The sequence below is a fragment of the Somniosus microcephalus genome, chromosome 33 (assembly GCF_052327205.1).
Source record: "Somniosus microcephalus isolate GS21.2 chromosome 33, FLI_Smic_1.0, whole genome shotgun sequence".
Lineage (NCBI taxonomy): Eukaryota > Metazoa > Chordata > Chondrichthyes > Squaliformes > Somniosidae > Somniosus > Somniosus microcephalus.
Window position 1 is genome coordinate 31,058,512 of NC_141019.1, and position 24,183 is coordinate 31,082,694.

At 51.0% G+C, this 24,183-nt stretch overlaps 1 protein-coding gene across 3 annotated transcripts in view; it reads right to left on the bottom strand.

The window, feature by feature from the left end:
* Positions 1-24,183, bottom strand: part of LOC147097089 (bromodomain adjacent to zinc finger domain protein 2A-like) — a 145,209-nt gene that overhangs the window by 59,392 nt on the left and 61,634 nt on the right. For 2 of the 3 annotated variants that reach the window (XM_085972904.1, XM_085972905.1), the window contains exons 3-5: positions 12,598-12,810; positions 7,078-7,287; positions 762-1,016 (exon numbers count right to left, since the gene is read on the bottom strand). In XM_085972904.1, the coding sequence (XP_085829030.1) occupies positions 762-1,016; positions 7,078-7,287; positions 12,598-12,810 (678 nt within the window). The remainder of the gene's footprint in view (positions 1-761; positions 1,017-7,077; positions 7,288-12,597; positions 12,811-24,183) is intronic. The other variant, XM_085972903.1, reaches the window with a different exon arrangement.

Genomic DNA, 24,183 nt, shown 5'->3' on the forward strand with positions numbered 1-24,183 from the left:
CACTTAGCTAGGTGAAGGGTCAGGCGAGATGGCTAGGCGTTAAGTGGTTGCTATTACTGTAAATAGCTAAGCAATACGTGGGCTTTGAGGCTGAGCACAGCAAACTGCTTTGAAACACTTTTAAAATCCCAATTTTTCCTAACGTTTTAAATTAATGCCCCCAAACCGTGGACGGACTTGCTGCTGCGATCTCCTGCCGCAGAGCTCTAGGGGCCCTGGATTTAATGCATTGCCAGGGAGACCAAAATAAAAGAGGGAGAAAAAAATAAGAGATTAAAAAGCACGGTGGGGGTTGGGGGGGGGGGGGGGGGGGTGGCAGGGGGCAGTAGCCTCGTGAGTAAATGCGCTTCCTAATGTGAAACGGAGCTACACAGACCAGAACGGCCCCTGATCTGTGTGGTGCTAGCTGATTTTAGCCAGGGTGGGTGGAAGGGGGGTGACAGTCGGGCCCTCAGTGCCTCCTCGGAAATGGAGGGAAAATTTCGACGCAGAGTCAGCTCGAGACAACCTCGCACACCTTACGGAGCCCCGGTGACCGAAAGCTTGGGAGCCAGTCACCTGCCTGCTCTCTCGCCTGTGGAAATAGGCATTGGGCGAGAAGTAACCCGAGAGAGAGAGGGAGAAATCTCTAAAGGAGGAATGCAGGTGCACTGATTTCGGAAGCCTCGGCTCTATTGTGTTGCTATATTATGGGTTCAGGGAGGCCTCTTTAAAAAGCGAGGCAATTATATCTTGACAGAATCTGCCGAGGCGTGACTCACCCTTACTTGTGGCAGAGGATGATGGCGTGGGAGGCGTCACCGGGACAGCGACCTGCTTCTTTGCCTTCTTCACCGGGGTTTTGAAGAGCGTGGAGGAGTCCAGCGAGCGGGTGCTGGCACCGTCGGGGGCCACGGCGCTCTCGCTGTCGGCATCAGACAGCGTGAGAGTCGACATGACCAGCTTGGAAAGGATTTTCACGGCTGCAGCATCGGGGTCCTCACACTCGTCGGTTTCACTGTCCGAAACACTTAAATCTGCAACAGAATTACAAGGTTAAATTCGAGAGAAGAGAGCTTTTCACAGATGCACAACAGTAAATCTCAAAGGACACCAGTAACATTTTTTCCTCCAAAATAGAAAAGTGAGTAACACTCGCTCAATTCGCAAACCGCCCCCCCCCCCCCACACTCCCTCCAGTAAAACAAGTGCTGACTCATAGCTCAAAGCCACCCAAGGATTGGTTCCAGGTCGAATTATTGCTGTGGCCCTCGGAGTAGGCAGGTCTATCCTGGCCCAGTTGCCTACCTGGGCACTCCTTTCTTCAAATGGATTTGTGAATATTGTTTGCTGCTAAATGATTTTATCAGCTTTGATATCTAATATTGCTAATACTGGGAGCTTTGGAATAGCAGCTGTGGTAGCCATTTGGGAATTGTTGTTGATGCATCATGTTTTTCCCTTCATTGTTCTGCTTCACTCCGCCTCAATCTTATTTTGGCTCTTGGGCGAGGCACGACAGCAGCAACTTGCATTTATATAGCGCCTTTGACGGAGCAAAAAGTACCAACCGAGGCGCTTCCCAGGAGCGTTAATCAGACCACAAAATGGCGCTAGTAATTTTAAAGGGAGGCGTTGCACTTCTGCGCTCCCAACATCTCGGGAAATGGTGCAACCCCAGTCCGTGATTATTTTGTCCACGTGACAAAGAAGTTGAGGGCAGTGATGCTCGGCATTGCCACTGCGAGGGCATGGCAGACGGTTAGCGTAGAATCAGACATTTACGGCACAGAAGGAGGCCATTCGGCCCATCGTGTCCGCGCCCGCCGACAAAGAGCTATCCGGCCTAATCCCACTTCCCAGCTCTTGGTCCGTAGCCCTGTAGGTTACGGCACTTCAAGTGCATATCCAAGTACTTTTTAAATGTGATGAGGGTTTCTGCCTCTCCCACCCTTTCAGGCAGTGAGTTCCAGACCCCCACCACCCTCTGGGTGAAAAAAGTTCTCCTCAGCTCCTCTCTAATCCTTCTACCAATTACTTTAAATCTCTGCCCCCTGGTTATTGACCTCTCTGTTAAGGGAAATAGGTCCTTCCTATCCACTCTATCTAGGCCCCTCATAATTTTATACACTTCAATTAAATCTCCCCTCAGCCTCCTCTGCTCCAAAGAAAACAACCCCAGCCTATCCAATCTTTCCTCATAGCTAAAATTCCCCAGCCCAGGCAACATCCTCGTAAATCTCCTCTGCACCCCCTCTAGTACAATCACATTCTTCCTGTAATGTGGTGACCAGAACTGCACGCAGTATTCTAGCTGTGGTCTAACTAGTGTTTTATACAGTTCAAGCATAACCTCCCTGCTCTTATATTCTATGCCTCGGCTAATAAAGACAAGTAGCCTGTATGCCTTCTTAACCACCTTATCTACCTGTCCTGCTACCTTCAGGGATCTGTGGACAAGCACTCCAAGGTCCCTCTGATCTTCTGCACTTCTCACTGTCCTACCGTTTATAGTGTATTCCCTTGCCTTGTTAGCCCTCCCCAAATGCATTACCTCACACTTCTCTGGATTGAATTCCATTTGCCACTGTTCTGCCCACCTGACCAGTCCATTGGTATCTTCCTGCAGTCTGCAGCTTTCTTCTTCATTATCAACCACACGGCCAATTTTTGTATCATCTGCAAACTTCTTAATCATACCCCTACATTCAAGTCCAAATCATTGATACATACCACAAAAAGCAAAGGACCCAGTGCTGAGCCCTGCGGAACCCCACTGGAAACAGCCTTCCAGTCACAAAAACACCCTTCGACCATTACCCTTTGTTTCCAGCCTCTGAGCCAATTTCGGATCCAACTTGCCACTTTGCCTTGGATCCCATGGGCTTTTACTTTCATGACCAGTCTGCCATGCGGGACCTTATCAAAAGCCTTGCTAAAATCCATATACACTACATCCAACACACTACCCTCATCGACCCTCCTTGTTACCTCCTCAAAAAAATTCAATCAAGTTAGTCAGACACGACCTTCCCTTAACAAATCCATGCCGACTGTCCCTGATTAATCCGTGTCTTTCTAAATGAAGATTTATCCTGTCCTTCAGAATTTTTTCCAATAATTTTCCCACCACTGAGGTTAGGCTGACTGGCCTGTAATTACTCGGTCTATCCCTTTCTCCCTTTTTAAACAACGGTACCACATTAGCAGTCCTCCCAGACCTCTGGCACCACACCTGTAGCCAAGAGAGGATTGGAAAATGATGGTCAGAGCCTCTGCTATTTCCTCTCTTACTTCTCTTAACAGTCTGGGATACATTTCATCCAGGCCTGGGGATTTATCCACTTTCAAAGATGCTAAAACCCTTAATACTTCCTCTTTCACTATGTTCATTTCATCTAATATTTCACACTCCTCCTCACTGATTACAATGTCAGCATCGTCCCTCTCTTTTGTGAAAACAGACGCAAAGTATTCATTAAGAACCATACCCATGTCTTCCGCCTCCACACACAGGTTACCTCTATGGTCCCTAATAGGCCCTACTCTTACTTTAGTTATCCTCTTGCTCTTAATGTATTTATAAAACATCTTTGGGTTTTCCTTGCCAATATTTTTCATGCCCTCTCTTTGCTTTCCTAATTTCCTTTTTAATTTCATCCCTGCACTTTCTATACTCCTCATGGGTTTCTGCAGTATTGAGCCCTCGGTATCTGTTATAAGCTTCCCTTTTTTCTTTATCCTACCTTGTATGCCCTGCCCCTTGACATTGAGGGGCTCGAGATTTGCTAGTCTCAGTTAATATTAGGGAAGTTGAAATCCCCTACTATTACTGCCCTATTTTTGCACGTCTCAGAAATTTGCCTACATACTTGCTCTTCTATCTCCCTCTGACTGTTCGGAGGTCTATAGTACACTCCCAGCAGTGTGATTGCCCCTTTTTTGTTTTTCAGTTCAATTCATAGGGCCTCATTTGATGGTCCTTCTAAGATATCCTCCCTCCTCACAGCTGTAATTGTTTCTTTAATCAATACTGCGACCTCCCCTCCTTTTTTTCCCCCCTCTCTATCTCGTCTGAAAACCCTGTAACCAGGAATGTTGAGCTGCCATTCCTGCCGTTCTTTCAGTCATGTTTCAGTAATAGCTCCCACGTGTCTATCTGTGCCCTCAGCTCATCTGCTTTATTCCCTAGACTCCTTGCGTTGAAGTATATACCAGTTAGCACTGCCAAACTCCCTTGTTAATTTCCTAGCCTTTGTTTGCTCTGCCTTCTGAACTCACTTACTAATTTTCTGCCTTCCATTTCCAGCTTTGCTTCTCTCCCTTCTGAATCCACTCTCAGGTTCCCATCCCCCTGCCAAGCTAGTTTAAACCCTCCCCTACAGCACTCGCAAACCCCCCCACAAGGATATTGGTTCCAGTCCTGTTGAGGTGCAACTTGTCTGGCTTAAACAGGTCCCACCTCCCCCAGAAATGGTCCCAATGCCTCAGAAATCTAAAGCCCTCTCTCTCCTGCACCATCTCTCCAGCCACACATTCATCTGCTCTATCCTCCGGTTTCTGTACTCACTAGCACGTGGCACCGGGAGTAATCTGGAGATTACCATCTTTGAGGTCCTGCTTTTTAATCTCCCTCCTAGCTCCCTAAAATCTGCCTGCTGGACCTCATCCTTGTTTCTGTCTATGTCGTTGGTACTGATGTGGACAATGACCTCTGGCTGTTCACCCTCCCCCCTCAGAATGTCCTGCAGCCGCTCAGTGACATCCTTGACCCTGGCACCAGGGAGGCAACATACCATCCTGGAGTCACGTCTGCGGCCGCAGAAACGCCTGTCTGCTCCCCTAACTATCGAATCCCCTACCACTATTGCTCTTCCACTCTTCTTCCTCCCCCCTTGTGCAGCTGAACCATTAATGGTGCTGTGGACTTGGCTCTGGCTGCACTCCCCAAAGGAACCATCGCCCCCACCAGTATCCAGAACTGAATACTGGTTAGCGAGCGAGATGTACTCAGGGGATTCCTGCTCTACCTGCCTGGTCCTCCTCTTCTGTCCGGCGGTCACCCATTCCCTCTCTGGCTGCACACTCTTAAGCTGCAGGGTGACCACCTCCTGAAACATGCTAACCACGAAGTTCTCAGCCTCGCGGATGCACTGCAATGACTGCAGCCGCCGCTGAAGCTCTGAAACCCGGAGCTCGAGCTGCTGTAGCTGGCGACACTTCCCGCACACGTGGTCGTCCAGGCCGCGAGAAGCGTCCAGGACTTCTCACATGGCACAGGATGTGCAGTCCACGGGGCTGAGCTGCCCTGCCATGCATTTACTTTGTAAACTATTAACTAGAAACACTTACCAGCTACTCACCAATCAGCTCCTTCCCTAGTTGTGACGTCACTATAGCTGTTTTGCAGTAGTTGCTTTTGTTGTTGTTTTCGCTGGTGGTTCGCTGCCGCTGCCTTTATCCTGCTCCGCTCCCGCTCCTTCTGGTCTCGGGCCTCCTCGCTCCCGCTCCTTCTGGTCTCGGGCCTCCTCGCTCCCGCTCCTTCTGGTCTCGGGCCTCCTCGCTCCCGCTCCTTCTGGTCTCGGGCCTCCTCGCTCCCGCTCCTTCTGGTCTCGGGCCTCCTCGCTCCCGCTCCTTCTGGTCTCGGGCCTCCTCGCTCCCGCTCCTTCTGGTCTCGGGCCTCCTCGCTCCCGCTCCTTCTGGTCTCGGGCCTCCTCGCTCCCGCTCCTTCTGGTCTCGGGCCTCCTCGCTCCCGCTCCTTCTGGTCTCGGGCCTCCTCGCTCCCGCTCCTTCTGGTCTCGGGCCTCCTCGCTCCCGCTCCTTCTGGTCTCGGGCCTCCTCGCTCCCGCTCCTTCTGGTCTCGGGCCTCCTCGCTCCCGCTCCTTCTGGTCTCGGGCCTCCTCGCTCCCGCTCCTTCTGGTCTCGGGCCTCCTCGCTCCCGCTCCTTCTGGTCTCGGGCCTCCTCGCTCCCGCTCCTTCTGGTCTCGGGCCTCCTCGCTCCCGCTTTTATCCTGCTCCGCTCCTGCTCCTTCTGGTTTGACGGTTGACGGCAGATCTCCGTGGACCATGGGAGACGACGCAGTCACAGCCTCCTGGTGAGCTTGGGCCTCCTCGTGCACTTTTCCTTGGCCATGGCCAGACAGCTGACTCTGTTGCGCCACACCCTCGCCAAGATTTTAGTGAAAGTGTAGACACAAGTAAAGAGTGATGCAATGTATAACAACAACTTGCATTTATATAGCACCTTTAATGTAGTTAAACGTCCCAAGCACTTCACCGAGCCACCAACATTCCCGGTAAGCTGCGTGGCCGTGCAGCGGTCCCGCGCAGGCCGCTGATCGGCTTCTCAATAGAAATAACCGCGCATGCACGAAAATTTGAATGGGCCGCGCAGCCGGTTAAAGGGACCGCGCATCAAAAAAATAAATACAGGGAACATTGCGAGCCACATAAGGAGATATTGGGACAGGTGACCAAAAGCTTGGTCAAAGAGGTCGGTTTTAAGGAGCGTCTTAAAGGAGGAGAGAGAGGCGGAGTAGGTAGAAAGCACTGCTGGACTATTCATCAGCGTTTCGTGCTACTCTGAGGATTCCTACCCTCCAAAAATGAGTTAAGAAACACTGGAAATAAGTTGAGGAAAAGCCGATTTTAACTTGTTAAAGTCCATCATTTTGCAATTGCACAGTCAAACCAGAAAGTGAGGAATAACAACAGAAAACGCTGGAAAAACTCAGCAGGCCAGGCAGCATCCGTGGAGAGAGAAACAGAGTTAACGTTTCAGGTCGAAGACCTTTGTCTTTGACCTGAAACGTTAACTCTGTTTCTCTCTCCACGGATGCTGCCTGGCCTGCTGAGCTTTTCCAGCGTTTTCTGTTGTTATTTCGGATTTCCAGCATCCGCAGTATTTTGCTACCAGAAAGTGAGGATCGCACTCCAACTCAGACCTGGGTTTAATGAATTTAACAAAGGGGAAGGTTTGGAAGGGCCACCACAGTGGTGATAGGAGCGAACGTACAGAGCCATTTTTTGCCCCAGAGCACGGGATCAATGGCCATTAGCAAGTTTCTTGCCGTTGCCCGAACGAGAATCACAGATTACCTTTTCCTGGCGACGATGTGCATGGAGTCATCAGAAGGGAGGTTGAGGTCTGCGTTTCATTGAGTGAAGATTTGAAAAGATTCAAACTCTCTAGAGAAGGAGCAAGCGTCGAGTCGGAGAGGGAGAGGGCGGAGACATCCTGCTTCAGAGACATTTTCACTTCTGCATCATGACAGTCACTCATTTCATTATCCGACTCACCGGTGAGCTCTATAGAGTTCGTGAAAAAAGAAAAGCATTAGATCGTGAGCAAGTTTAGAAAGTGATTAGAAAGTGACATCTTTGCCATTTAGACCCCAGGAGTAACAGCTTTCAAATGTTATGGGGTAAAGACTTGCATTTCTATAGCACCTTTCATGGCCACCGGAGGATGTCCCAAAGCGCTTTACTGCCAATGAAGTACTTTTTGAAGTGTAGTCACTGTTGTAATGTGGGAAACATGGCAGCTAATTTGCGCACAGCAAGCTCCCACAAACAGCAATGTGATAATGACAAGATCATCTGTTTTTAGTGATGCTGATTTGAGGGATAAATATTGGCCAGGACACCGGGGAGAACTCAGATGTTCTTCTTCAAAATAGTGTCATGGGATCTTTTACGTCCACCTGAGAGAGCAGACGGGGCCTCGGTTTAACGTCTCATCTGAAAGACGGCACCTCTGACAGTGCAGCGCTCCCTCAGTACTGCCCCTCCGACAGTGCAGCGCTCCCTCAGTACTGCCCCTCCGACAGTGCGGCGCTCCCTCAGTACTGCCCCTCCGACAGTGCGGCGCTCCCTCAGTACTGCCCCTCCGACAGTGCGGCGCTCCCTCAGTACTGCCCCTCCGACAGTGCTGCGCTTCCTCAGTACTGCCCCTCCGACAGTGCGGCGCTCCCTCAGTACTACCCCTCCGACAGTGCTGCGCTCCCTCAGTGCTGCCCCTCCGACAGTGCGGCGCTCCCTCAGTACTACCCCTCCGACAGTGCGGCGCTCCCTCAGTACTGCCCCTCCGACAGTGCTGCGCTCCCTCAGTGCTGCCCCTCCGACAGTGCTGCCCCTCCGACAGTGCGGCGCTCCCTCAGTACTGCCCCTCCGACAGGGCAGCGCTTCCTCAGTACCGCCCCTCCGACGCTCCCTCACTACTGCCCCTCCGACGGTGCGGCGCTCCCTCAGTACTGCCCCTCCGACAGTGCAGCGCTCCCTCAGTACCGCCCCTCCGACAGTGCGGCGCTCCCTCAGTATTGCCCCTCCGACAGTGCGGCGCTCCCTCAGTACTGCCCCTCCGACAGTGCGGCGCTCCCTCAGTACTGCCCCTCCGACAGTGCGGCGCTTCCTCAGTACTGCCCCTCCGACAGTGCGGCGCTCCCTCAGTACTACCCCTCCGACAGTGCTGCGCTCCCTCAGTGCTGCCCCTCCGACAGTGCTGCGCTCCCTCAGAACTGCCCCTCCGACAGTGCGGCGCTCCCTCAGTACTGCCCCTCCGACAGTGCTGCGCTCCCTCAGTGCTGCCCCTCCGACAGTGCTGCCCCTCCGACAGTGCGGCGCTCCCTCAGTACTGCCCCTCCGACAGGGCAGCGCTTCCTCAGTACCGCCCCTCCGACGCTCCCTCACTACTGCGCCTCCGACGGTGCGGCGCTCCCTCAGTACTGCCCCTCCGACAGTGCAGCGCTCCCTCAGTACCGCCCCTCCGACAGTGCGGCGCTCCCTCAGTATTGCCCCTCCGACAGTGCGGCGCTCCCTCAGTACTGCCCCTCCGACAGTGCGGCGCTCCCTCAGTACTGCCCCTCCGACAGTGCGGCGCTCCCTCAGTACTGCCCCTCCGACAGTGCGGCGCTCCCTCAGTACCGCCCCTCCGACAGTGCCGCGCTCCCTCAGTACTGCCCCTCCGACAGTGCGGCGCTCCCTCAGTACCGCCCCTCCGACAGTGCGGCGCTCCCTCAGTACTGCCCCTCCGACAGTGCCGCGCTCCCTCAGTACTGCCCCTCCGACAGTGCGGCGCTCCCTCAGTACTACCCCTCCGACAGTGCTGCGCTTCCTCAGTACTGCCCCTCCGACAGTGCGGCGCTCCCTCAGTACTACCCCTCCGACAGTGCTGCGCTCCCTCAGTGCTGCCCCTCCGACAGTGCGGCGCTCCCTCAGTACTACCCCTCCGACAGTGCTGCGCTCCCTCAGAACTGCCCCTCCGACAGTGCGGCGCTCCCTCAGTACTGCCCCTCCGACAGTGCTGCGCTCCCTCAGTGCTGCCCCTCCGACAGTGCTGCCCCTCCGACAGTGCGGCGCTCCCTCAGTACTGCCCCTCCGACAGGGCAGCGCTTCCTCAGTACCGCCCCTCCGACGCTCCCTCACTACTGCCCCTCCGACAGTGCAGCGCTCCCTCAGTACCGCCCCTCCGACAGTGCGGCGCTCCCTCAGTATTGCCCCTCCGACAGTGCGGCGCTCCCTCAGTACTGCCCCTCCGACAGTGCGGCGCTCCCTCAGTACTGCCCCTCCGACAGTGCGGCACTTCCTCAGTACTGCCCCTCCGACAGTGCGGCGCTCCCTCAGTACTACCCCTCCGACAGTGCTGCGCTCCCTCAGTGCTGCCCCTCCGACAGTGCTGCGCTCCCTCAGAACTGCCCCTCCGACAGTGCGGCGCTCCCTCAGTACTGCCCCTCCGACAGTGCTGCGCTCCCTCAGTGCTGCCCCTCCGACAGTGCTGCCCCTCCGACAGTGCGGCGCTCCCTCAGTACTGCCCCTCCGACAGGGCAGCGCTTCCTCAGTACCGCCCCTCCGACGCTCCCTCACTACTGCGCCTCCGACGGTGCGGCGCTCCCTCAGTACTGCCCCTCCGACAGTGCAGCGCTCCCTCAGTACCGCCCCTCCGACAGTGCGGCGCTCCCTCAGTATTGCCCCTCCGACAGTGCGGCGCTCCCTCAGTACTGCCCCTCCGACAGTGCGGCGCTCCCTCAGTACTGCCCCTCCGACAGTGCGGCGCTCCCTCAGTACCGCCCCTCCGACAGTGCGGCGCTCCCTCAGTACCGCCCCTCCGACAGTGCCGCGCTCCCTCAGTACTGCCCCTCCGACAGTGCGGCGCTCCCTCAGTACCGCCCCTCCGACAGTGCGGCGCTCCCTCAGTACTGCCCCTCCGACAGTGCCGCGCTCCCTCAGTACTGCCCCTCCGACAGTGCGGCGCTCCCTCAGTACTACCCCTCCGACAGTGCTGCGCTCCCTCAGTGCTGCCCCTCCGACAGTGCTGCGCTCCCTCAGAACTGCCCCTCCGACATTGCGGCGCTCCCTCAGTACTGCCCCTCCGACAGTGCTGCGCTCCCTCAGTGCTGCCCCTCCGACAGTGCTGCCCCTCCGACAATGCGGCGCTCCCTCAGTACTGCCCCTCCGACAGGGCAGCGCTTCCTCAGTACCGCCCCTCCGACGCTCCCTCACTACTGCCCCTCCGACGGTGCGGCGCTCCCTCAGTACCGCCCCTCCGACAGTGCGGCGCTCCCTCAGTACCGCCCCTCCGACAGTGCGGCGCTCCCTCAGTATTGCCCCTCCGACAGTGCGGCGCTCCCTCAGTACTGCCCCTCCGACAGTGCGGCGCTCCCTCAGTACTGCCCCTCCGACAGTGCGGCGCTCCCTCAGTACTGCCCCTCCGACAGTGCGGCGCTCCCTCAGTACTGCCCCTCCGACAGTGCGGCGCTCCCTCAGTACTGCCCCTCCGACAGTGCCGCGCTCCCTCAGTACTGCCCCTCCGACAGTGCGGCGCTCCCTCAGTACTGCCCCTCCGACAGTGCGGCGCTCCCTCAGTACCGCCCCTCCGACAGTGCGGCGCTCCCTCAGTACTGCCCCTCCGACAGTGCCGCGCTCCCTCAGTACTGCCCCTCCGACAGTGCCGCGCTCCCTCAGTACTGCCCCTCCGACAGTGCCGCGCTCCCTCAGTACTGCCCCTCCGACAGTGCCGCGCTCCCTCAGTACTGCACTGGAGTGTCAGTTTGGATTTTTGTGCTCAAGTCTCTAGAGTGGGACTTGAACCCATGACCTTCGGACCCAGAGGCGAGGGTGCTGCCCACTGAGCCACAGCCGACACAATTACCTTCACCACACGGACTGCAGTGGTTCAAGAAGGCGGCTCACCACCACCTTCTCAGGGGCAACTAGTAATGGGCAATAAATGCTGGCCTTGCCAGTGACGCTCACATCCCTTAAGTGAAAAAAAAAAACAATTGTAGTGCCCCAACCTCTGCCCTGGCTGAGATCGGATAACTAAATAAGGCCAGGCAAGGAACTTTTGATCGTCCTGCGGTGTATGGCTCAGTAATACATTGGACAGTGCATTTACCAACCGAACCACTGGGGCGGTTCTATTTCCTTTCTCGCGATGGCAGTGTGTAGCACGATAGAGAGCAGCACAGGTTCACAGCCAGGCTTCCTCCCAGGTAAGCTCACAACGCTGACTGTACTGGCAGCGAAAGGCTCGGAGGTTATGGGATGTTTACTACAATCCACACCTAGCGGTAAGGTCCAAACCCTGTAGGGTAGAAATGCAATGATATTCCATGCAAAAACACACAAGGTATTGGGGATGTTGAATTAGGCTGCGCCTCTCATGGAGTGGGCAGTAGAGCAGTCAGCGAGAGGAACGGCAGCGCTTTGCACGCCAGGAGCCTCCAGTCCACTCTTATCAGCGTCATCGCTTTCATTATTTGACGGTCTTCTAGACTCTGCCGAATATGGGAAAGGTTTGATTTGACAGACTTATGAAGGGGAGTTAATGGAGGCAGTACCCTTTTAACAAAGTGACCAATTAAAAGGGAGCCTGCGCAGTGGCTCAGCGGATAAATGCACTACCTGGCTTACTGCCAAGCCATTCAAACCCAGGTCCAATGTAGATTGGCAGAGCTCCCTGGAGTTCAGTCTCCAGTCTGTGTTGAGTTGGTTGATTTCAGCCAGGGCAGAATTTTAGTCGCTGCAATGTTCTAGTGCACCAGATTAGGAAGTTGAGGGGGGCGGGGGCGGAGAATATCAGCCAAGTTCCTCATTTCTGATCGCCATCCAGTGACACCCCCCCACGTGTGTGTGTGTGTGTGTGTGTGTGTGTGTGTGTGTGTGTGTGTGTGTGTGTGTGTGTGTGTGTCTCGGAGGAGAGCAGGATCAGGGTCGGCTATGGTGCTCTCCACAGTTAAATGCCCTCCCGACATTCCCGGCCTGTGGTCGCACGTGAAGAACGGTCGCTTGCCCGAGGCACCAAAGGGCTGCTGCCACCCATGGAGCCTAGCGCAGCATAAATCAACACCTTCAGCAGGGGAATGGCAAAAAGAGATAAAACGTCCCTCTGATTCTTCTCCCACTGATTGATTGGTAGGAGGAAACCTTTGATAGTAAGAGGTCTGCAGTGAAAGTCTGCAATAACAAGGATCCACAGCTTCAAAAGACAGCAGCGCAGAGAGAATATATTCAGTAAAATGCGAGGCTTCACCCCATTTAGAATTAATCTCGTACACATCTAGACTGCAGAGAACGCTGCCTTGGATCAACGTGATGTTGTGTGGTACAAAGTCTAATTACCCATGAAATATGATGAGGTATACGGCGCCACGACTACGGAGGCGGGATCATGAGGAAATTCCTTGAGTGGAATGTTGAAGGTTATCGAGTTTTCTAGAGAGTGGTCGCCATCATAGTCAAAGAACGGATGGGTCGAGATGTCTTGGTTTGAGGGCATTTTCAGTTCCTCCATCTTTGACTCGATGCAGCTGTTGTCGGAGCTCCGTCTGGACTCTGTAAAATATACAAACCTCCTCTGATTCTGCAGCATCCCATTTTTGTTTTTTTAAATAACTGACAGCACAAGACACAACTCACGGGGCTGGCCTGGATTGAAGCCATTACATCTCACTGCGGGGCGGGGCGGGGCAAAGCAGTACCTTTCAAACAGTTCATTTTAACTTGGGAAATATAAAGGGTTGGAAGGCAATTTACAACTTTGATAACGCGACGAACTCGAGGTGTTACGTTACAAACACTTAACACTGCCACTATTTTAACAGATGTGTTAACCTTTTTAAAATAAACATTGAAAGCTGGTTAGCGTGGCCTGCTTATATCCCCATGAGAGACACACACATCCTGCCTCTTTCAGTTCAACACAACCTGAAATGTCCCATTTGAACATTTTTGTTTCTTCCCCAATGTTCTCCTCATCCCCTGCACCCCCCCCCCCCTCCACCTTGAAGGCGTCGACTCTTGTTGGGGTATGGTTTCACGGATAGAAATTACAGCACAGAAGGAGGCCATTCAGCCCACCATGGGCTGCTGGTGCTACTTCTCCAACTGGAGCGGTCGACTCCAATTCCATTTCCCTGCCCTTGCCTCACATCCTTTTATATTCTCCTTTTTCAAAAACTGATCCAATTGCCTTTGAAATGAGGTTACAGTCTCTGATAATCCTCAGGATCATCACTGGAAGAACAAAAAGGGGAAAGTTAGAAGGCATTTCTTTCCCCCCATCCAGAGGGTTAGTAGAACACAGAATGCTTTGCTACAAGTGCTGACTGCGCATCACAATATGCCTGCTCTTAGCAGTCGACCCACAATGGACCTAAAACTAACTGGCCTATTATTTTGTGGCTTATCCCATTCCTCCTCTGAACAGGGGTGGAACACATGCCATCCTCCATTCCCTTGGCACAACCCAGGTTTGCAAACGTTCTTGCGAATGGATGTTTAGTACCTCCGATATCTCCGCCCTGACCTCCCTCAGCACGTCAGTGGGGCTTGGTGACTTTTCTGTTTTCAGTCCCATTCACACGTGTGCTTTTGACAAAGCGTCAGTCCCTGAAATGCTATCATGTCCTTTCTCTTTTACAGGTGCTGACGGATCTGCTGTGCATTTCCGGGATGTTTCGGTTCTATTTCTTGGCAAACCAGTTGTGTGTCTATCAGGAACCAGTGCAGCAGGGCCGTGCCCTCCACATCACGACTGATTATTGTACCGAGTATGGAGTAATCACACCATCCATTTTTCCACACTCCCGCTGCACCCCCCCCCCAAAAACCCCCCAACACTCAAAATGAAAAGTGAAGGTCACTGGAGAGCAGTTCCAGCGATTGCAAAGGATGCCCGTTTCCTGCCTGCGGTCTTGCACAGTTTCTCTTGAACGGATAAGAACATAAGAAATAGGAGCAGGAGTAGGCCATTCGGCCCTTCGAGCCTGCTCCGCCATTCAATGAGATCATGGCTAATCTTCTGTCTCAATTCCATTCACCGGCCCTATCGCCATATCCCTTGCTGCCCTTACTAGTCAGAAATCTATCAATATACCCAATGACTGAGCCTCCACAGCCCTCTGGGGTAGAGAATTCCAAAGATTCACCACCCTCTGTGTGAAGAAATTTCTTCTCATCTCAGTCCTGAATGGCCGACCCCTTATTCTGAGACTATGGCCCCTGGTTTTAGACTCCCCAGCCAAGGGAAACATTCCTCCAGCATCCACCCTATCAAGCCCTGTAATAATTGTGTATGCTTCAATGAGATCCCCTCTCATTCTTCTGAATTCAAGAGAATACAGGCCTAGTTTACTCAATCTCTTCTCATATGACAGTCCCGCCGTCCCAGGAAACAAGCCATTTTGATGACAAAGGGCCTGTTGCCTTGTGGGTTTTGTAGGTAAACTATCCCTCCTCGTCCTGTCTGCAGCCTTCAACACAGTTGCTGGCTTTTCAATGCAAAAGACTGCGTGTGCGTGGGATTTTGAATGGCCCACACAGCCACTTAAAGAGGCCGCACGGCACCAAACAAAGTGACAGGGAACATTGCCAACCACATGTCCGCACCATCACCAAGACCGCCTATTTCCACCTCCGTAACATTGCCGCACTCCGCCCCTGCCTCAGCTCATCTGCTGCTGAAACCCTCATCCATGCCTTTGTTACCTCTAGACATGACTATTCCAACGCACTCCTGGCCGGCCTCCCACATTCTACCCTCCGTAAACTTGAGCTCATCCAAACCGCGGCTGCCCGTGTCCTAACTCGCACCAAGTCCCGTTCACCCATCACCCCTGTGCTCGCTGCCCGTGTCCTAACTCGCACCAAGTCCCGTTCACCCATCACCCCTGTGCTCGCTGACCTACATTGGCTCCCGGTTAAGCAATGCCTCGATTTTAAAATTCTCATCCTCGTTTTCAAATCCCTCCATGGCCTCGTCCCTCCCTATCTCTCTAACCTCCTCCAGCCCTACAACACCACCACCGCGCCCCCCCCGACCGAGATATCTGCGCTCCTCCAATTCTGGCTGCCTTGAGGATGAGTTCATTGAGTGTATTAGGGATGGGTTTCTTGAGCAGTATGTAACTGAACCGACCAGGGGGCAAGCAACCTTAGATCTGGTCCTGTGTAACGAGACAGGATTAATTAAAAATGTCCTAGTAAAGGATCCCCTTGGAATGAGTGACCATAACATGGTTGAATTCCATATTCAATTAGAGGGCGAGAAGGTTGGATCTCAAACAAGCGTGCTAAGCTTGAATAAAGGAGACTATGAAGGTATGAGAGCGGAATTGAGTAGAGTGGATTGGGAAAATAGATTGAAGGGTAAGACGATACATGATCAGTGGTGTACATTTAAGGAGTTATTTTACAACTTCCAAAAAATATATATTCCACTGAGAAGAAAAGGGTGTAAAAGAAAAGACAGCCATCCGTGGCTAAGTAAAGAAATTAAGGATAGTATTCGACTAAAAACAAGGGCATATAAGGTAGCCAAATCTAGTGGGAGGATAGAGGATTGGGAAAACTTTAAAAGACAGCAAAAAATAACAAAAAGATTGATTAAGAAAGGGAAGATAGATTATGAAAGTAAATTAGCAAAAAATATAAAAACAGATAGTAAGAGTTTTTATAGTTATATAAAAAGAAAAAGGGTGGCTAAAGTAAATGTTGGTCCCTTAGAGGATGAGACTGGGAAATTAATGGTGGGAAATATGGAGATGGCAAAAACACTGAATGAATATTTTATATCAGTCTTTACAGTAGAAGACACTAAGAATATCCCAACACTGGACAAACAGGGGGCTATAGGGGGGGGGAAAGAGCTAAACACGATCAAAATCACTAAGGAAGTGGTACTCGGTAAAATAATGGGACTCAAGGCGGATAAATCACCTGGACCTGATGGCTTACATCCTAGGGTCTTGAGGGAAGTGGCGGTAGGGATTGTGGATGCATTGGTAATAATTTTCCAAAACTCCCTGGGCTCAGCAAAGGTCCCGGCAGACTGGAAAACTGCTAATGTAACGCCCTTATTTAAAAAGGGCAGTAGACAGAAGGCTGGAAACTATAGACCGGTTAGCCTAACATCTGTGGTAGGTAAAATATTGGAGTCCATTATTAAGGAGACAGTAACAGGACATTTGGATAATCATAATTTAATAGGACAAAGTCAGCATGGTTTTATGAAGGGGAAGTCATGTTTGACAAATTTGCTGGAGTTCTTTGAGGAAGTAACATATAGAGTGGATAAAGGGGAACCAGTGGACGTAGTGTATTTAGACTTCCAAAAGGCATTTGACAAGGTGCCACACAAAAGATTATTGCTTAAGATAAAAAATCACGGGATTGGGGGTAATATTCTGGCATGGATAGAGGATTGGCTATCTAACAGAAGGCAGAGAGTTGGGATAAATGGTTCATTCTCAGACTGGCAATCAGTAACTAGTGGTGTTCCACAGGGGTCAGTGCTGGGTCCCCAACTCTTTACAATCTATATTAACGATTTGGAGGAGGGGACCGAGTGTAACATATCAAAGTTTGCAGATGATACTAAGATGGGAGGGAAAGTAGTGAGTGAGGAGGACATAAAAAACCTGCAAGGGGACATAGACAGGCTAAGTAAGTGGGCAGAGATTTGGCAGATGGAATACAATACTGGAAAATGTGAGGTTATGCACTTTGGCAGGAAAAATCGTAGAGCAAGTTATTATCTTAATGGTAAGAAACTGGAAAGTACTGAAGTACAAAGGGATCTGGGGGTCCTGGTGCACGAAACTCAAAAGGTTAGTATGCAGGTGCAGCAGGTGATTAAGAAGGCCAATGGAATGTTGGCTTTCATTGCTAGGGGGATAGAATATAAAAATAGGGAGGTATTGCTTCAGTTGTACAAGGTATTGGTGAGACCGCACCTGGAATACTGCATACAGTTTTGGTGTCCATACTTAAGAAAAGACATACTTGCTCTCGAGTCAGTACAAAGAAGGTTCACTCGGTTAATCCCGGGGATGAGGGGATGGACATATGAGGAGAGGTTGAGTAGATTGGGACTCTACTCATTGGAGTTCAGAAGAATGAGAGGCGATCTTATTGAAACATATAAGATTGTGAAGGGGTTGGATCGGGTGGATGCGGGGAGGATGTTCCCGATGATGGGTGAAACTAGAACTAGGGGGCATAGTCTTAGAATAAGGGGCTGCTCTTTCAAAACTGAGATGAGGAGGAACTACTTCACTCAGGAGGGTGGTAGGTCCATGGAATATGCTGCCCCAAAAAGCTGTAGAAGCTACATCATTACATAAATTTAAAACAGAAATAGACAGTTTCCTAGAAGTAAAGGGAATTAAGGGTTACGGGGAGTGGGCAGGAATTTGGACATGAGTCTAGGTTCGGATCGGTCATGGCCCTGTGGGTAGCGGAGCGGGCCCAGGGGCCGTGTAGCCTGATCCTGCTCCTATTTCGTGTGTCTAATTCTGTTAGATTCAGGAGATGGTTCTGTGATAGTGGATTGGCGGTTAGGATCAGATCAGCCATGATCTTATTGAATGGCGGAGCAGGCTCGAGGGGCCGATTGGCCTACTACTCCTCCTATTTCTTATGTTCTTATGTGAGCATCCCTGATTATAATCAGGGAACGGTAGCATAGTGGTAATGTCACTGGGCTAGTAATCCAGAGGTCTGGACTAATGATCCAGAGACGCAAGCTCAAATCCCACCACGGCAGCTGGGGAATTTAAATTCAGTTAATTAAATAAGTTTGGTATAAAAAGCTCGTATCAGTAATGGTGACTATTGGACTGTCGTTTAAAAACCCATCTGGTTCACTAATGTCCATTAAGGTAGGAAATCTGTCGTCCTTACCCGGTCTGGCTCCAGACCCACAGCAATGTGGTCGACTCTTAACTGCCCTCTGAAATGGCCTAGCAAGCCACTCAGTTGTAACAAACCGCTACAACAGTAAAACAGGACGGACCACCTCGGCACCAGACACGACACTGGCACACCCAGCCCAGTTGACCCTGCAAAGTCCTCCTCACCAACATCTGGGGACTTGTGCCAAAATTGGGAGAGCTGCCCCACAGACTAGTCAAGCAACAGCCTGACATAGTCATACTCACAGAATCATACCTTTCAGCCAATGTCCCAAACTCCTCCATCACCATCCCTGGTTATGTCCTGTCCCACCAGCAGGACAGACCCACCAGGGGTGGCGGCACACTGGTATACAGTCAGGAAGGAGTGGCCCTGGGAGTCCTCAACATTGACTCCGGACCCCATGAAGTCTCACGGCTTCAGGTCAAGCATAGGCAAGGAAACCTCCTGCTGATTACCACCTACCGCCCTCCCTCAGCTGATGAATCAGTACTCCTTCATGTTGAGCACCACTTGGAAGAAGCACTGAGAGTAGCAAGGGCACAGAATGTACTCTGGGTGGGGGACTTCAATGTCCATCACCAAGAGTGGCTCGGTAGCACCACTACTGACCGAGCTGGCTGAGTCCTAAAGGACATAGCTGCCAGTCTGGGCCTGCGACAGGTGGTGAGAGAACCAACACGAGGGGAAAAACCTACTTGACCTCGTCCTCACCAATCTACCTGTCTCAGATGCATCTGTCCATGACAGCATTGGTAGCAGTGACCACCGCACAGTCATTGTGGAGACGAAATCCCGTCTTCACAGAGGGCACCCTCCATCGTGTAGTGGCACTACCACCGTGCTAAATGGGATAGATTGAGAACAGATCTAGCAGCTCAAAACTGGGCATCCATGAGGCACTGTGGGCCATCAGCAGCAGCAGAATTGTATTCTACCATAATCTATAACCTCATGGCCCGGCATATCCCTCACTCTACCATTACCATCAAGCCAGGGGACCAACCCTGGTTCAATAAGGAGTGTAGAAGAACATGCCAGGAGCAGCACCAGGCGTACCTAAAAACGAGGTGCCAACCTGGGGAAGCTGCAACACAGGACTACATGCTAAAAAGCGGAAGCGGCATGCTATAGACAGGGCTAAGCAATCCCACAATCAATGGATCAGATCAAAGCTCTGCAGTCCTGCCACATCCAGTCGTGAATAGTGGTGGACCATTAAACAACTAACGGGAGGAGGAGGTTCCATGAACATCCCCATCCTCAATGATGGTGGAGCCCAGCAAGTGAGTGCAAAAGACAAGGCTGAAGCGTTTGCAACCATCTTCAGCCAGAAGTGCTGAGTGGATGATCCATATCGGCCTCCTCCTGAGGTCCCCACCATCACAGAAGCCAGTCTTCAGCCAATTGGATTCACTCCACATGATATCAAGAAACGGTTGAGCGCACTGGATGCAGCAAAGGCAACATCCTGGCTGTCATGCTGAAGACTTGTGCTCCAGAACCAACCGTGCCTCTAGCCAAGCTGTTCCAGTACAGCTACAACACTGACATCTATCTGACAATGTGGCAAACTGCCCAGGTATGTCCTGTCCACAAAAAGCAGGACAAATCCAACCCGGCCAATTACCGTCCCATCGGTCTACTCTCAATCATCAGCAAAGTGATGGAAGGTGTCATCGACAGTGCTATCAAGCAGCACTTACTCACCAATAACCTGCTCACTGTTGCCCAGTTTGGGTTCCGCCAAGACCACTCGGCTCCTGACCTCAGTACAGCCTTGGTCCAAACATGAACAAAGGAGCTGAATTCCAGGAGGTGAGGTGAGAGTGACTGCCCTTGACATCAAGGCAGCATTTGACCGGGTGTGGCATCAAGGAGCCCTAGTAAAACTGAAGTCAATGGGAATCGGGGGGGAAAACTCTCCACTGGCTGGAGTCATACCAAGCACTAAGGAAGATGGTTGTGGTGGTTGGAGGCCCCAGGACATCGCTTCAGGAGTTCCTCAGGGCAGTGTCCTAGGCCCAACCATCTTCAGCTGCTTCATCAATGACCTGCGCTCCAACATAAGGTCAGAAATGGGGATGTGACTGATGACTGCAGAGTGTTCAGTGCCATTCACAACTCCTCAGATAATGAAGCAGCCCATGCCCGCATGCAACAAGACCTGGATGACATTCAGGCTTGGGCTGATAAGTGGCAGGTAACATTCGTGCCACACAAATGCCAGGCAATGGCTATCTCCAACAAGAGAGTCTAACCACCGCCCCTTGACATTCAACGGCATTACCATTGCCGAATCCCCCACCATCAACATCCTGGGGGTCACCATTGACCAGAAACTTAACTGGACCAGCCACATTAAACACTGCGCCAGCAAGAGCAGGTCAGAGGCTGGGTATTCTGCGGTGAGTGTCTCACCTCCTGACTCCACAAAGCCTTTGCACCATCTACAAGGCACAAGTAAGGAGTGTGATGAAATACTCTGCACTTGTCTGGATGAGTGCAGCTGCAACAATACTCAAGAAACTCGACACCATCCAGGACAAAGCAGCCCGCTTGATTGGCACCCCATCCACCACCTTAAATATTCACTCCCTCCACCACCGGTGTACCGTAGCTGCAGTGTGTACCATCTACAAGATGCACTGCAGCAACTCGCCAAGGCTTCTTCGACAGCACCTCCCAAACCCACGACCTCTTCCACCTAGAAGGACAAGGGCAGCAGGCGCATGGGAACACCATCACCTCCAAGTTCCCTTCCAAGTCTCACACCATCCTGACTTAGAAGTATATCGCCGATCCTTCATCGTCGCTGGGTCAAAATCCTGGAACTCCCTCCCTAACAGCACTGTGGGAGTACCTTCACCACACGGACTGCAGCGGTTCAAGGCGGCGGCTCACCACCATCTTCTCAAAGGGCAACTAGGGATGGGCAATAAATGCTGGCCTTGCCAGCGACGCCCACAACCCATGAATGAATAAAACAAATACATTTTTAAAAATCACTCAACCATTGGCAGCCACGCCTTCTGTTGTCAGGGCCCCTAGCTCTTTGAATCACTCCCTAAACCTCTCCACCTCTCTCTCCTCTTTTAAGACGCTCCTTAAAACCTCCCTCTTTGACTAAGCTTTTGGTCACCTGCCCTAATTTCTCCTTATGTGGCTCGGTGTCAAATTTTGTTTGCTAACGCTCCTGTGAAGTGCCTTGGGACGCTTTACTGTGTTAAAGGCGCTATATAAATACAAGTTGTTGTTGATAAAACACTATCTCCTTTTAGTGCAGATCAGTCTTGTATATATTAATAAGAAAAGGCTGAGTGTTGCTGGGTAGAACACCCTTTTACTTATTATATAACAGCCCATTATGTTTGTGGGTATAATGCTCTTTTAGTTATTGCATCTCTTGCGGCATTGCTCACAGGCAGTCGCGGGCCGGGAGCACAGTTATGATGTCTGATTGCTAACCTGCCCTGTTCCTTTAATGTAAGAAGTCTCACAACACCAGGTTATAGTCCAACAGTTTTATTTGAAATCACAAGCTTTCGGAGCGCTGCTCCTTCGTCAGGTGAAGTGGAGAGATGCATAAAGACACAGCTTATATAGTCAGAGAATAATGCCAGATGATTACAGGTAATCTTTCTAACTGCCATTTATCACACCTCGGCAGAGAGATAATCACAGCAATCAAAGGTGTGAATGGTGTCCAAACAGGTTAGTCAGGAAAACATTGCATCAAAGAACAATGAGGTGGGGTCACAAGGGGTCAAATGTTTTTGTGCTGTGGTTTCCAGCAAAAAAAAGTTTTTTCGTCTGTTTTTTGTTTTTCATACAGACCCCAGCATCTGCAACATTTGACCCCTTGTGACCCCACCTCATTGTTCTTTGATGTAATGTTTTCCTGACTGACCTGTTTGGACACCATTTACACCTTTGATTGCTGTGATTATCTCTCTGCCGAGGTATGATAAATGGCAGTTAGAAAGATTACCTGTAATCATCTGGCATTATTCTCTGACTATATAAGCTGTGTCTTTATGCATCTCTCCACTTCACCTGACAAAGGAGCAGCGCTCCGAAAGCTTGTGATTTCAAATAAAACTGTTGGACTATAACCTGGTGTTGTGTGACTTCTTACATTTGTCCACCCCAGTCCAACACCGGCATCTCCACACCATGACTGTTCCTTTAAGGCTACTGCATTTGATAGATTAATCTAGGTGACTGCAGGTAACTGCTGCGGTCAGAGGGCAGAGGAATTGGCTTGTAAACTTCAAGCTCCAGGTCAATGACGGGCTTTCCTGCTCTTGTGATTATTTTGCATCGAGAAGGTGGTGATGCTTTGAAACGTGGCAGCAGCAGTGTGACAGACAGGTGCTTGATGCAAGATTTTTATATTGCCATTGTATGAATATGAAATTTGAGAAAACCGAATGAAAACGTGACACAGAAATATACATATAGACAGCGTGACACCTGAAAGATCCAAGGAGAGGACATATAAATTGGCCAAAAAAAGCAGTAATCCAGAGGATTGGGAGCAGTTTAGGATTCAACAAAGGAGGACAAAGGGATTAATTAAGAAAGGGAAAATAGAATATGAGAGTAAGCTTGCAGGGAACATAAAAACTGACTGTAAAAGCTTTTATAGATATGTGAAGAGAAAAAGATTGGTGAAGTCAAGCGTAGGTCCCTTGCAGCCAGAATCAGGGGAATTTATAATGGGGAACAAAGAAATGGCAGACCAATTAAATACATATTTTGGTTCTGTCTTCACAAAGGAGGACACAAATAACCTCCCAGAAATGTCAGGGAACATAGGGTCTGATGAAAGGGAGGAACTGAAAGAAATCAGTATTTGTAGGGAAATGGTATTAAGGAAATTGATGGGATTGAAGGCCGATAAATCCCCAGGGCCTGATAATCTACATCCTAGGGTACTTAAGGAAGTGGCCCTAGAAATAGTAGATGCATTGCTGATCATCTTCCAACATTTGATGGAATCTGGAACAGTACCCATGGATTGGAGGGTAGCTAATGTTACCCCACTATTCAAAAAAGGTGGTAGAGAGAAAACGGGGAATTACAGACCGGTAAGCCTGACATCAGTAGTGGGGAAAATGCTAGAGTCCATTATAAAAGATGTAATAGCAGAGCACTTGGAAAACAGTGACAGGATCGGACAAAGTCAACATGGATTTACAAAAGGTAAATCATGCTTGACTAACCTACTGGAATTTTTTGAGGATGTAACTGGTAGAATAGATAAGGGAGAACCAGTGGATGTGGTGTATTTGGACTTTCAGAAGGCTTTCGATAAGGTCCCACATAAGATATTAGCATGTAAAGTTAAGGCACATGGGATTGGGGGCAAGGTATTGACTTGGATAGAGAACTGGTTGGCAGATAGAAAGCAAAGAGTTGGAATAAACGGGTCTTTTTCCGAGGGGCAGGCAGTGACTAGTGGGGTACTGCAGGGATCGGTCCTTCGACCCCAGCTATTGACAATATATATTAATGATCTAGACAAGGGAACTAGATGTAATATCTCCAAATTTGCAGACGACACAAAGCTGGGTGGGCGTGTGCGCTGTGAGGAGGATGCCGAGAAACTACAGGATGATTGGGACAGGTTGGGTGACTGGGCAGAAGCATGGCAGATGCAATATAACGTGAATAAATGTGAGGTTATCCACTTTGGTGTCAAAAACAGGAAGGCAGATTATTATCTGAATGGCAATAGATTGGGCGAAGGGGAAGTGCAACAAGACCTGGGTGTCCTTGTGCACCAGTCGCTGAAGGTAAGCATGCAGGTGCAGCAGGCGGTTAAGGCGGCAAATGGTGTGTTGGCTTTCATAGCGAGAGGGTTTGAGTACAAGAACAAGGATGTCTTGCTGCAGTTGTACAGGGCCTTGGTGAGACCACATCTTGAGTATTGTGTGCAGTTTTGGTCGCCTTATCGGAGGAAGGATATTCTTGCCATGGAAAGAGTTCAGCGAAGATTCACCAGGC